The 14,515-nt window shown below is 44.2% G+C and overlaps 1 protein-coding gene across 1 annotated transcript; it reads left to right on the plus strand.

The window, feature by feature from the left end:
* The first annotated feature begins 11,519 nt into the window (after positions 1-11,519).
* On the plus strand, positions 11,520-13,307 carry LOC138371919 (S-antigen protein-like). The gene is made up of 2 exons (XM_069336973.1): positions 11,520-11,660; positions 12,591-13,307. The coding sequence occupies exons 1-2, from the start codon at positions 11,520-11,522 to the stop codon at positions 13,305-13,307; spliced, it is 858 nt and encodes a 285-aa protein (XP_069193074.1).
* The last annotated feature ends 1,208 nt before the right edge of the window (positions 13,308-14,515 follow it).

Raw genomic sequence — 14,515 nt, forward strand, 5'->3', positions numbered from 1 at the left:
AACATTTTTTTTAAACAGCGCCATCTGTAGGACATCAGAGCAACACACGCTGTAATCTCCGAAAGTTCTTCTCCGATTGCTTTGAAATTTAGAAACAACGTTCCATTCTAATACAGGACGTGTTTTTATATACCTACTATTTTGATGCCACCCCTGTGACAGCTAAAAAATATGTTTTATTTTTTTAAAACAGCGCCACCTGTTGCACGTAAGAGCAGGACACAATATACAAAATATATTACGATTCCATTTCAATGTTTCCGATTGCATTGATAAATTGAATATCATAGATTTTTATTTATTTTCATTTTTATTTAATTATTTTCTGTGACGTTGTGTGGGAATTGAGCTGTGTTGTCTCCTATACTGTTCATTTTGTGGGTGTAGCTTATTTGTTTCTTTTTTCATTGTTTTTCATTTAGTTTTTTAATTGTTCTTCTTATTTTTCAGTGCAATTGGTAGTGAAATTGAGCTGTGAACGATTGATCTGCGTTTTAATTGAAATTTTTCGTTAGTATATTTTGTTTCTGTTTTGAAAATAAGAAAATGGACAACACGTTTATTTCACAGCTGCAAATGTGCAAAAACAGCTATGAATCCACGGGCTACAACATTAACTGCTTTGTTCACGTTATGCCAAAATGACGCGTTTGCGAAAACATTGCTGTATTCGGAAGTGTCTACGTATTACACATGGAATGCCAGTAGATTCTGGCAGCATTTCGATCCCAAAATGGCATAACAATAGCTCTTGCATTGTCCAGAAATGCTGCGACATTGTTATCAGGTGGAAGAACTGCTACTTCGGCTTTGAAATTGCCATTGAACATGCAATCCATTGAAACTCCCACGTGCAATATTTCCAAAGCATCCGGCATGGGAAAAGTATTGCAGAAATGTAAACTTATTGTTTGGGATGAATGCACAATGGCCCACAAAAATCGCTCGAGGCTCTTGATCGATCATTGCAAGATTTGCATGGAAACATCACAACATTTGGGAATGCATTAATATTGTTTGCAGGAGATTTCAGGCAAACATTACATGTAATTCCTTAATACAAGTCCATCGACACTGTAGAGGAAGCAGATGAAACAGTTAGTAATCCAACAGAATTTTTGAATTCACTCGATCTGCCAGGGATACCATCACTCGTACGGCAATTGAAAATCGGCGGGTAAATTATCATGTTGCGAAATATCAGTCAGTACACGGGTGCAGGGTATAAGGGTGTAGAGTACACTGGTGTAGAGTACATGGGTGTAGAGTATAAGGGTGTAGAGTACACTGGTGTAGAGTACATGGGTGCAGGGTATAAGGGTGTAGAGTATACTGGTGTAGAGTACATGGGTGTAGAGTATAAGGGTGTAGAGTACACGGGTGTAGGGTACAATTAAGGGTGTAGAGTATAAGAGTGTAGAGTACATGGGTGTAGAGTATAAGGGTGTAGAGTACATGGGTGTAGAGTATAAGGGTGTAGAGTACAATTAAGGGTGTAGAGTACATGGGTGTAGAGTATAAGGGTGTAAAGTACAAGGGTGTAGAGTTCAATTAAGGGTGTAGAGTACAGGGGTGTAGAGTACAAGGGTGTAGGGTACATGGGTGTAGAGTACAAGGGTGTAGGGTACAAGGGTGTAAAATACACGGGTATAGAGTACAAGGGTGTAGAGTACTCGGGTGTAGAGTACAAGGGTGTAGAGTACAAGGGTGTAGAGTACAAGGGTGTAGAGTACAAGGATGTAGAGTACAAGGGTGTAGAGTACAAGGGTGTAGAGGACTCAGGTGTAGAGTACAAGGGTGTAGAGTACATATGTGTAGAGTACACGGGTGTAGAGTATACGGGTGCATTGTACACGGGTGTAGAGTACATGGGTATAGAGTACACCCTTCACACCCAAGTACTAATATCCAGGGCCTGAGGAGGGGGCCACCTGACACAGGCAATAATAGGTCAGTAGGTCAAGGGGGGACAAGACCAGTACAACTGACACAGGAACAATTAACACACAAGACGGTGAATAGTTTAGGTATTTGTTTATGTTAATCTGTGTACCCAGGTGGGTACAGGGGCTAATGGCTGCTGGCTGTCAACCTGTTCTCTTAAACAATAACGTCGCTTTTGGCCGTTTGTCCGTATGGCCGAAAGTGCACGTAATTTGAAAATGAAAAAAAAATGAAAATAAATTTGGGATTTTTTTTCAAAACAGTATGTTAAGTGTCCTCTGGTAGGTTAAGTGGGCAGGAAATTCTCGTAACGTTCCCAATTTTTATGAAAAATGTTAATTGAAAGTTTCCTCTCCTAACCTTTCCGAGTAGGCCAGAGGACTCAAACAGAAAACGGGACAGTACGTCACTTTTGTGAGTCTATTTCATTTCAAATTACGTCCACTTATGCCCATTGCGCGCATACGTGCGAAAAGCGACGTTATTTTTAAGAGGACGGGTTGGGCTGAGAGCTTTACCCATCCCATAGCTCATGTTAAGCCTGGCTCTCTACACTCTCCCAGGAATATGACTCCACTAATTATATTACAACCAGGAACACACACTCACACACACAGGGCCTCGCGGCTGAGTGGATAACGCCCGTAAGTCGTAGTCCTAATGGCCCAAACTTCGGTTTCCGGCCGAGGCAGAAACAAATAGGCAATTTCTTTCACCCCTGATGCTTCTGTTCACCAAGAAGTAAATAGGTACCTGGGAGTTAGACAGCTGCTAAGGGCTGCTTCCTGGGGATGTGTGTGTGTGTGTGTGTGTGTGTGTGTGTGTGTGTGTGTGTGTGTGTGTGTGTGTGTGTGTGTGTGTGTGTGTGTGTGTGTGTGTGTGTGTGAGTGTGTGTATTTGTGTGTGTGTGTGTGTGTGTGTGTGTGTGTGTGTGTGTATGTGTGTGTGTGTGTGTGTGTGTGTGTGTGTGTGTGTACTCACCTAGTTGTGCTTGCGGGGGTTGAGCTCTGGCTCTTTGGTCCCGCCTCTCAACCGTCAATCAACAGGTGTACAGGTTCCTCAGCCTATTGGGCTCTATCATATCTACACTTGAAACTGTGTATGGAGTCAGCCTCCACCACATTGCTTCCTAATGCATTCCATTTGTCAACCATTCTGACACTAAAAAAGTTCTTTTTAATATCTCTGTGGCTCATTTCGGCACTCAGTTTCCACCTGTGTCCCCTAGTGCATGTGCCCCTTGTGTTAAATAGCCTTACTTTATCAACCCTGTCGATTCCCTTGAGAATCTTGAATGTGGTGATCATGTCCCCCCTAACCCTTCTGTCTTCCAACGAAGTGAGGTTCAATTCCCGTAGTCTCTCCTCGTAGCTCATACCTCTCAACTCGGGTACTAGTCTGGTGGCAAACCTTTGAACCTTTTCCAGTTCAGTCTTATGCTTGACTAGATATGGACTCCATGCTGGAGCCGCATACTCCAGGAATGGTCTGACATATGTGGTATATAATGTTCTGAGAGATTCCTTAAACAAGTTTCTAAAGGCCGTTCTTATGTTAGCCAACCTGGCATATGCTGCTGATGTTATCCTCTTGATATGAGCTTCAGGGGACATGTCTGGCGTGATATCAACCCCCAGGTCTTTCTCTCTCTCTGACTCTTGAAGTATTTCATCTCCCAAGTGATACCTTGTATCTGGTCTCCTGCTTCCTACTCCTATCTTCATTACATTACATTTGCTCTAACATCCATTTGTTCGACCATTCCTGCAGCTTGTCCAGGTCTTCTTGAAGCTTCAAGCTGTCCTCCTCTATCTTAATCCTTCTCATAATTTTGGCGTCGTCAGCAAACATTGAGAGGAATGAGTCTATACCCTCTGGGAGATCATTTACGTATATCAGAAACAGGATAGGTCCAAGCACAGAGCCCTGTGGGACTCCACTGGTGACTTCACGCCATTCTGAGGTCTCACCCCTCACTATAACTCTCTGCTTCCTATTGCTTAGGTACTCCCTTATCCACTGGAGCGCCCTACCAGTTACTCCTGCCTGTTTCTCCAGCTTATACATCAACCTTTTATGGGGTACTGTGTCAAAGGCTTTCCGACAGTCCAAAAAAATGCAGTCCGCCCATCCTTCTCTTTCTTGCTTAATCTTTGTCACCTGATCATAGAATTCTATCAAGCCTGTAAGACAAGATTTACCCTCCCTGAACCCATGTTGATGGGTTGTCACGAAGTCTCTTCTCTCCAGATGTGTTACTAGTTTTTTTCTCACAATCTTCTCCATCACCTTGCATGGTATACAAGTTAAGGACACTGACCTGTAGTTCAGTGCCTCTTGTCTGTCACCCTTTTTAAATATTGGTACTACATTAGCAGTCTTCCATACTTCTGGTAGGTCTCCCGTTTCCAGTGGCCTACTATACACTATGGAGAGTGGCAAGCAAAGTGCTCCTGCACACTCTTTCAATACCCATGGTGAGATTCCATCCGGCCCTACAGCTTTTCTCACATCCAACTCCAATAGGTGCTTCTTGACCTCATCTCTTGTAATTTCGAACCTTTCCAAGGTCACCTGGTTTGCTGCCACCTCTCCTAGCGCCGTGACTTCTCCCTGTTCTATTGTAAAGACCTCCTGGAACCTTTTGTTGAGTTCTTCACACACCTCTTTGTCATTCTCTGTGTACCTGTCCTCGCCCACCCTAAGTTTCATCACCTGTTCCTTCACTGTTGTTCCTCCTGATGTGACTGTGTAGTAGCTTTGGTTCGGTCTTGGCTTTATTAGCTATATCATTTTCATACCTTTTCTCAGCTGCTCTTCTCACACTAACATTCTCGTTCCTGGTTCTCTGGTATCTCTCTCTACTTTCTGGTGTTCTGTTATTACGGAAGTTCCTCCATGCCCTTTTGTTCAGCTCCTTTGCTTTCATACATTCCCTATTAAACCACGGATTCTTCCTTTGCTTCTCTGTTTTTTCCTGTTGGGCTGGGACAAACCTGCTTACAGCCTCCTGACATTTTTCGGTGACATAGTCCATCATATCTTGTACGGACTTGGTTCCGAGTTCTGTGTCCCAATGTATATCCCATAGGAATTTATTCATGTGTGTGTGTGTGTGTGTGTGTGTGTATGTGTGTGTGTGTGTGTGTGTGTGTGTGTGTGTGTGTGTGTGTGTGTGTGTGTGTGTGTGTGTGTGTGTGTTTTAGAGACAAATATAAAATGTATGTAGAAAATATAATAGAGGAAAAAATAGATTGGTTAGAAAGGCGGGGTCCAAGAGCTAATAGCTCGATTCTGCAAGAACAAATAGTAAACACACACACACACATACACACCCAGTCACATACACACACATTCACACACACACATAAGTTTCTTTCACCCTAATGCACCTGTTACCTAGCAGTAAGTAGGTACCTGGGAGTTAGACAGCTGTTACAGGCTGCTTCCTGGGTGTTTGTGTGTTGCTGTGAGAATTTTTTTTTTTTAGTTAGTAGCAGTTGATTGACTGACCGTTGAGAGGCGGGCCGAAAGAGCAGAGCTCAATCCCCGAAAGCGCAACTAGGTGAATACAACTAGGTGAATACACACACACACACACACACACACACACACACACACACACACACACACACACACACACACACACACACACACACACACACACACACACACACACATACACACACACACAGTTAACCAACAAGACGAGTATGGGCATGCAAATTAATGTAAATACAGACGCCATCATTTTTCTTTAATTTCTCCAGCTGGCTACTGAGTACAGCCAAGATATGTTCCTTTACGTGTTGGGTCGGTAATTGTAGCATTTCTCAGTCTAAATACCCGCTTTCTGGACCTCAAACCCGCTCTCTGGGCTTCGGCTTTAGTCTCATCGACTTTCTTTTGTTCTGTGAAAATTGAAATCTTAATTGTGTAATTGATTTTGGCCAAGCAAACAGTCAAAGGATTAGACTCGAGGAGCAATTCTCGTGTTTCAATTAATTCTGGCTCTTACAAGCAGCCGGCCGCGGTACTGGCCAGGTGGTGGTGGTGTGGTGGTGGTGGTGTGGTGGTTGTGGTGGTGGTGGTGTGGTGGTGTGGTGGTGGTGTGATAGTGGTGGTGGTGTGGTGGTTGTGGTGGTGGTGGTGTGGTGGTGTGTGGTGGTGGTGTGATAGTGGTGGTGTTGTGGTGGTGGTGGTGTGGTGGTGGTGGTAGTGTCGTGGAGGTGGTGGTGTGATGGTGGTGGTGGTGTGGTGGTGGTGGTGGTGGTGGTGTGATGATGGTGGTGGTGTGATGGTGGAGGTGTGGTGGTGAGGTGGTGGTGTGATGGTGGTGGTGGTGTGATGGTGGTGGTGGTGGTGAGGTGGTGGTGTGATGGTGGTGGTGGTGTGATGGTGGTGGTGGTGTGGTGGTGTGATGGTGGAGGTGTGGTGGTGAGGTGGTGGTGTGATGGTGGTGGTGGTGTGATGGTGGTGGTGGTGTGGTGGTGTGATGGTGGAGGTGTGGTGGTGAGGTGGTGGTGTGATGGTGGTGGTGGTGTGATGGTGGTGGTGGTGTGGTGGTGTGATGGTGGAGGTGTGGTGGTGAGGTGGTGGTGTGATGGTGGTGGTGGTGTGGTGGTGTGATGGTGGAGGTGTGGTGGTGAGGTGGTGGTGTGATGGTGGTGGTGGTGGTGTGATGGTGGTGGTGGTGTGGTGGTGTGATGGTGGAGGTGTGGTGGTGAGGTGGTGGTGTGATGGTGGTGGTGGTGTGAAGGTGGTGGTACTTACCTAGTTGTACTTACCTAGTTGTGCTTGCGGGGGTTGAGCTCTGACTCTTTGGTCCCGCCTCTCAACTGTCAATCAACTAATGTACAGGTTCCTGAGCCTATTGGGCTCTATCATATCTACACCTGAAGCTGTGTGGAGTCAGCCTCCACCACATCACTTCCTAATGCATTCCATTTTTCTACTACTCTGACACTGAACAAATTCTTTCTAACGTCTCTATGGCTCATTTGGGCACCTCAATTTCCACCTGTGTCCCCTAAGTGCGTGTGCCCCTTGTGGTAAATAGTCTGTCTTTATCTACCCTATCAATTTCTTACAGAATCTTGTATGTGGTGATCATGTCCCTCTAACTCTTTTGTCTCCTAGTGACGTGAGGTACAATTCCAGTTGTCTCTCTTCGTAGCTCATACCCCTCAGTTTCGGGTACTAGTCGGGTGGCAAACCTTTGAATCTTTTTAGTTTAGTCTTATGCTTGACAAGACATGGACTCCATGCTGGAGCCGCATACTCCAGGATTGGTCTGACATATGTAGTATACAAGGTTCTGAAAAATTCCTTACACAAGTTTCTAAATGCCGTTCTTATGTTGGCCAACCTGGCATATGCCACTGATGTTATCCTCTTGATGTGAGCTTCAGGGGACAGGTCTGGCGTGATATCAACCCCAGGTCTTTCTCTCTCTGACTCTGGAAGTATTGAATTTCCCAAATGATACCTTGTATATGGTCTCCTGCTTCCCCCTACACCTATCTTCATTACATTGCATTTGCTTGGGTTAAACGCTAACAACCCTTTGTTCGACCATTCCTGCAGCTTGTCCAGGTCTTCTTGAAGCCTCAAGCTGTCCTCCTCTGTCCTAATCCTTCTCATAATTTTGGTCGTCGTCAGCACACATCGAGAGGAATGAGTCTATACCCTCTGAGAGATCATATACGTATATCAGAAACAGGATAAGATCGAGTACAGAGCCCTGTGGACTTCACGCTAATCTGAGGTCTCACCTCCTCACTGTAACTCTGCTTCCTATTGCTTATGTACTCCCTTATCCACTGGAGCGCCCTACCAGTTACTCCTGCCTGTTTCTCCAGTTTATATACAACCCTTCTATGGGGTACTGTGTCAAAGGCTTTCCAACAGTCCAAAAAATGCAGTTGCATTTTTGAAAGAGAATGTATCCTTCTCTTTCTTGCTTAATCTTTGTCCTGATCGTAGAATGGTGGTGGTGGTGGTGGTGGTGGTGTGATGGTGGTGGTGGTGTGATGGTGGTGGTGGTGTGATGGTCGTGGTGGTGTTGTGGTGGGGTGGTGGAGGTGGTGGTGTAGTGGTATTGTGGTGGTGGTGGTACTGTGGTGGTGTGGTATTGTTGTGGTGGTGTGATGGAGGTGGTGGTGTGATGGTGGTATTGTGGTGGTGTTGTGTTGGTACTGTGGTGGTGTTGTGGGGGTACTGTGGTTGTGGTGGTGTGGTGGTGGTATTGTAGTGGTGTTGTGGTGGTACTGTGGTGGTGGTATTGTGGTGGTGTTGTGTTGGTACTGTGGTGGTGTTGTGGGGGTACTGTGGTTGTGGTGGTGTGGTGGTGGTATTGTGGTGGTGTTGTGGTGGTACTGTGGTGGTGGTATTGTGGTGGTGTGGTGATGGTATTGTGGTGGAGGTCATGGTGTGGTTTGGATCGGTGGTGATGAGGGAGGGTGGAGGGCGGGGATTGTGAGTTGTTGTTGTTTAGATTTAACTACTCAGCAAGAAGTGTCCACATAGCACGGGCTATTGTCGGAAATCCGACACCATTTAATATATCATACAGACAGATAATAGCTGTGTTGTATAAACAAGTTAACCATAGAAAACGTAACTTGTAGTGGAATTACCGTCTATAGAAAAACGGGATATCATCACCACATACTATTATATTCTCCACCTATTATGATGGGAATTATTCTTAAATACATTAGTCTTTGGACTTTACCATCATAAAAACATCTTATATAAATTAACTTAATTATCAATATTAAAGTAGAGTAATGTGACCCTTCTATCACTTTCTGACATTTGGACAATGTAGGCCAGGCGTCAGTGAGGGAGGGAGGGTAGCCATTGTGGTTGAGACTAGACCAGAGGCTCACAGGGAGCAAATTCGGCTCCTGTTTAAATTTACTTGGACGTAGTGTTATGGAAACCAAAGGTGTACCATTTTTCAACACGCTGTCTACATATCAAGTTAAGTGTTCTTTCCGAAACCCATTATCTATCATTAGTGGCCATTAATGTCATTATATAGGGTGTACTGGTTAGATCACGAAATCGCCTCAAACTAAAGGTAATTAAGCCAGGTCTTTATGTTCCATGTACAGTTTTTCTCTGATATAGCTTGTCCATATATAGAACCTGGCTTCACAGCTAGCGCCCTTTTGACAGGTCAAGACGAGGAAGCAAGATTTTGTGCACCAGTTAACTGGGTGATGGAAGCTACCTCAAAGAGGATAATTTGGTGTCTACACCCTAGTTATACCTGGTGGACTAACCTGCTGTACTATAAGATAAGGAACCCTTTCAATGTATGTAGTCTATTACTGTAGTTTGATTGGCTGCATATATAAATTTAATAAACCCCCCTAATGTGTAGAGGATCGATTTGTGAGATTAAGAGATTATTGCAGAAATACAGTCCACTTATCATTATACAAATTGCTATCGAAGTATATAAATTAACGTAAATTTAAATTCATATAAATTAAATAAATATTAATCTCACAGGTCGGTTCCCACAGCTATGGTGAGCCCGTAAAGATTGTGAGTGAATCAGCTCCTTTATGTACAACAAACACCTTGAGGTGTGGTGGTGGTGGGGCTGGAACACCTCTTAGGACACACAATAACAGTTCATTGTGGCCGTCAAAGCCACAATAAACCTGTCATCTTTCTGTCAAAGATGACAGAGGCAAACCTAGCCATTTAAGTTGATTTAATACCATCCATGTGTGCTAAGCCTAGAGATCCCCCATGTAATTCGCCGCTTGTATTTATCTGGATGTTGGATCTACACAGCACCTGCGAGAGAGAATTTTTCATAGATGAGAGATAAAGTGTGGTAGTGTCGATGCACTGTGTTGATGATGTACTGTGTTGATGGGCTGTGTTGGAAGGCAGTGAAGAGGGGAAGCATTTGTACCTTTCAATAAAATCGAAGCAAATAGGGGGGATGCGTGCAACCGAGCCCCCTGAAGATGGAGTAATGTCCCGTCTTGTGATTAAAATCCATAATCGATACCATCGGGGATTTTTCGAACTATCATTGTCAATTGTTCCCAGTCCTTCATATTGCAAGACTTGTTCACTCTGCTGTAAGTCATTCTTCGCAAAACGAATAATCTTCCACTTTGAATAATCTTCCACTTTGTCCAGAGGTAGCAAGGTGTGGAATACCTGAGACATATTAAATTTCTCACTATTTACCCGCCATGAAGATACGTAGGCCAAGTTTGGTGGAAGTTTCCACTTTAACCCCGGCTGTTCTTGAGTAATGAAATATAGGAGGAAGTAATCTCTCCAACTTTCATCTTTATTCATACAAACTCAAGTTTTGCCACTTATAACATGGTCCAAGATGACCCAAGTTGTCGAAGTGGTTGTAAACCCTCACAACTAATCACTTTGTGAGTTGTGGTTGTGAGAGAGGTGTGAGGGAGAGGGCCACGGTAGAGGTGAAGTGGTGGAGATAATATGAGGTGTGAGTGTGCTCTCACCGGAGGTGATGGAGGTTGTCCATCACATTAATTCCATCTTGATGGAGATGGTTGGGAAGGAGTGTAGTGGTGTATTGGGTGGGAGATAGAGACATATAAGAGCGATGTATATGTTGAATTGAATCTTAGCGTCAAAATATGACGTATATATTGACCAAAACACACATTAGAAAGTGAAGAGACGGCGACGTTTCGGTCCGTCCTGGATCATTATCAAGTCGATTGTGATAATCGACTTGATAATGATCCAAGATGGACCGAAACGTCGTCGTCTCTTCACTATCTTATGTGACTCCTCGTCTGCATGACGTACATAAGTTGAGGATAGGTTGATGATGTAATGGACATAAGAACAACGTTATGCGAGGCGCCTCCTACACACATGTGTCCAGCTACAGTTATTCAAACCGACCTCCTAATAGCACGTTGCATTTCGACGTATAGTTTACCCAAGGAGGCCAAAAATTGTCTTACAAGAGAATGACAGCGGCTCGCGAAATTGACATAACGTCCCGTTTTCTGTTCGTGGGTCCTCTGGTAGGTTAGGATAAGGGCACTTTAGTACGACCGTTTCTTGACGTTCTTGACGCCGATCTGTTCTTACTCTTAACTTAACCAGTTATTTTTTTTTTTAGTTCTTTATTTTATGTTGATAGTTGTTGCTGTACCTTATTAATGTTTCCTTTGATATTTCCCTTCATTCATTTGTATATTGTAATTATGGTCCCCCTTATTCTTTGCTTTTCTACTGATTGTAAATTAAGAATTTTTATTCACCCTTCATTCCGGAGGTTCTTACCAGGAGACCAAAACTGAAGAGCATCATTTAAATGACATTTAACAGGAGCAAGATAAAGCTAGATAAAGCATTAACTCTTATTACTAAGGTTTTATTTATTCATGACTTTTTATGTTGGGGGGGCGGGATTAGATCACTTCTAGTCATCTACAGTCAGTTCTCTTGATTTGCCTCAACGTACAAAATAAAGGGTATTAGTCACGATTTTGGGTGATCGCTTGTTATATTAAAATAAAGGCATTGGGCTAAAATGACGCTGGAGAATGTTATGGAGGGGTAATGGATCGTTGACTGACGAGCGATATGAACTCAAGTTTGTCAAGAACAAGCTCTCGGGACAGAATGTTTTGACGGACTCTTTCAGGACCTCGACAGTGTATTTTGTGGTCCAAGCTCTCAGGACTGTGAATTAAGTAATGGAAATTGGTCACTTGTGACCTCCCACCCCCCCTCCTAATCGTGTAAATCTACACATGTCTACGAGACAGTGTGAAATAGATATAGAAACATCTGCGAGACAGTGTGAAATAGATATAGAAATATCTGCGAGAGAGTGTGAAATAGATAAAGAAACAGCTGCGAGAGAGTGTGAAATAGATATAGAAACATCTGCAGTGTGAAATAGATATTGAAGCATCTGCGAGAGAGTGTAAAATAGATATAGAAACATCTGCTAGACAGTGTGACATATAAATTGTGGACATCTTTATCACTATCTTCTCGAGAATAATTCTTAATAATCTTATTAATATTATTATGTCGCTAAAAATATTTCCTCCACTTTCCCAGCTCGGTTATGATAACAACATGGACGGTACAAGCCTAGACCACTATACTCATGAAGTTTAAACCTTGATTCATGGCTACTTCTGCTGCACTAGGAGCTAAATGGTGTTCTAGATTTAGTGCCTTTTGATACGTATTTACTCTGCTGATATGCATTAGCCTGTCCTCCTGCTCGTGTACCTTTCATGATATGCTGTCCTTTTTGCCCAATCTATGTCAATGGGTATTTTTTAAGTGAGGATCATGTCTCCTTTGTTTCTTTTCTCAACGACGTGAGGTTTAATGACTTAAATCCTTCCTCGTAGCTCATACCTGTTAAGACTGGAACTAATCCGGTCGGACAACTCTGGACCTGCTTTATCTTTGTTTAGTTGGGGTGAAATGGCCTTGGCGCACGTGTTGAAATATTTCAGAATTGGTCTGACAAATGTAAATTGGGTTCTAAAGGACTTTTTTATTAACATTTTTTAGTAATGTATTTTTTATGTTGACGTTGGTCTTGATTGAGGTGGCTTTGATGTAGATATTTTAGTAGTTGGCGTTGATAGCTTAAATGTTGTGGTGGCGTTGATGACCATGACAAGGGTGGCGTTGATGACCAGGACAAGGGTGGTGTTGATGACCACGACCAGGGTGGTGTTGATGACCAGGACAAAGGTGGCGTTGATGACCATGACAAGGGTGGCGTTGATGACCATGACAAGGGTGGCGTTGATGACCAGGACAAGGGTGGTGTTGATGACCACGACAAGGGTGGTGTTGATGACCAGGACAAGGGTGGTGTTGAGGACCACGACAAGGGAGGTGTTGATGACCACGACAAGGGTGGTGTTGATGACCAGGACAAGGGTGGTGTTGATGACCACGACAAGGGTGGTGTTGATGACCAGGACAAGGGTGGTGTTGATGACCACGACAAGGGTGGCGTTGATGACCACGACAAGGGTAGTGTTGATGACCAGGACAAGGGTGGTGTTGATGACCACGACAAGGGTGGCGTTGATGACCACGACAAGGGTAGTGTTGATGACCAGGACAAGGGTGGTGTTGATGACCACGACAAGGGTGGCGTTGATGACCACGACAAGGGTAGTGTTGATGACCAGGACAAAGGTGGTGTTGATGACCACGACAAGGGTGGTGTTGATGACCAGGACAAGGGTGTTGATGACGATGGTCTGGATACGGGTAATTTTGACTGGAGTTACCGTGAAGAGTGGCGGGTTACCGGGAGTGGTGCTGACGACAAGGTGTTGATGGAATAGAACTGATGAGGAAAGTACTGATGGAAGGGTTTAGATGGTTTGGTCACACTGTTGGTGGTATATATACGGGGGTATTATTGTTGACATTGTTATTGATGGTGTGGTATTGATGGGGGAGGGTCTTTGTTCAGTGGTATTGATGGGGGAGGTCTTTGTTCAGTGGTATTGATGGTGTGGTATTGATGGGGGAGGTCTTTGTTCAGTGGTATTGATGTGGGAGGTCTTTGTTCAGTGGTATTGATGGTGTGGTATTGATGGGGGAGGTCTTTGTTCAGTGGTATTGATGGGGGAGGTCTTTGTTCAGTGGTATTGATGGTGTGGTATTGATGGGGGAGGTCTTTGTTCAGTGGTATTGATGGTGTGGTATTGATGGGGGAGGTCTTTGTTCAGTGGTATTGATGGGGGAGGTCTTTGTTCAGTAGTATTGATGGGGGAGGTCTTTGTTCAGTGGTATTGATGGGGGAGGTCTTTGTTCAGTGGTATTGATGGTGGAGGTCTTTGTTCAGTGGTGTTGATGGTGTGGTATTGATGGTGTGGTATTGATGGGGAGCTCTTTGTTCAGTGGTATTGATGGGGTGGTATTGATGGGGGAGGTCTTTGTTCAGTGGTATTGATGGGGGAGGTCTTTGTTCAGTGGTATTGATGGGGGAGGTCTTTGTTCAGTGGTATTGATGGTGTGGTATTGATGGTGTGGTATTGATGGAGTGGTACTGATGGGGGAGGTCTTTGTTCAGTGGTATTGATGGGGGAGTTCTCTGTTCAGTGGTATTGATGGTGTGGTATTGATGGGGGAGGTCTTTGTTCAGTGGTATTGATGGTGTGGTATTGATGGTGTGGTATTGATGGGGGAGGTCTTTGTTCAGTGGTATTGATGGTGTGGTATTGATGGGGGAGGTCTTTGTTCAGTGGTATTGATGGTGTGTTATGATGGGGGAGGTCTTTGTTCAGTGGTATTGATGGTGTGGTATTGATGGGGGAGATCTTTGTTCAGTGGTATTGATGGGGTGGTATTGATGGGGGAAGTCTTTGTTCATTGGTATTGATGGGGGTATTGATGGGGAGGTCTTTGTTCCAGTGGTATTGATGGGGTGGTATTGATGGGGTGGTATTGATGGGGAGTTGTTCAGTGGTATTGATGGGAGTATTGATGGGGGAGGTCTTTGTTCAGTGGTATTGATGGGGTGGTATTGATGGGGGAAGTCTTTGTT

The sequence above is a fragment of the Procambarus clarkii genome, chromosome 4, assembly GCF_040958095.1.
Source record: "Procambarus clarkii isolate CNS0578487 chromosome 4, FALCON_Pclarkii_2.0, whole genome shotgun sequence".
In the NCBI taxonomy this organism is placed as follows: domain Eukaryota; kingdom Metazoa; phylum Arthropoda; class Malacostraca; order Decapoda; family Cambaridae; genus Procambarus; species Procambarus clarkii.

Coding starts and splice junctions, on each gene's coding strand:
- LOC138371919 (XM_069336973.1), top strand. CDS start 11,520: ATGTTATGGAGGGGTAATGGATCGTTGACTGACGAGCGATATGAACTC. Junction 11,661..12,590: donor TGGTCCAAGCTCTCAGGACT/GTGAATTAAGTA, acceptor TGGCGTTGATAG/CTTAAATGTTGTGGTGGCGT.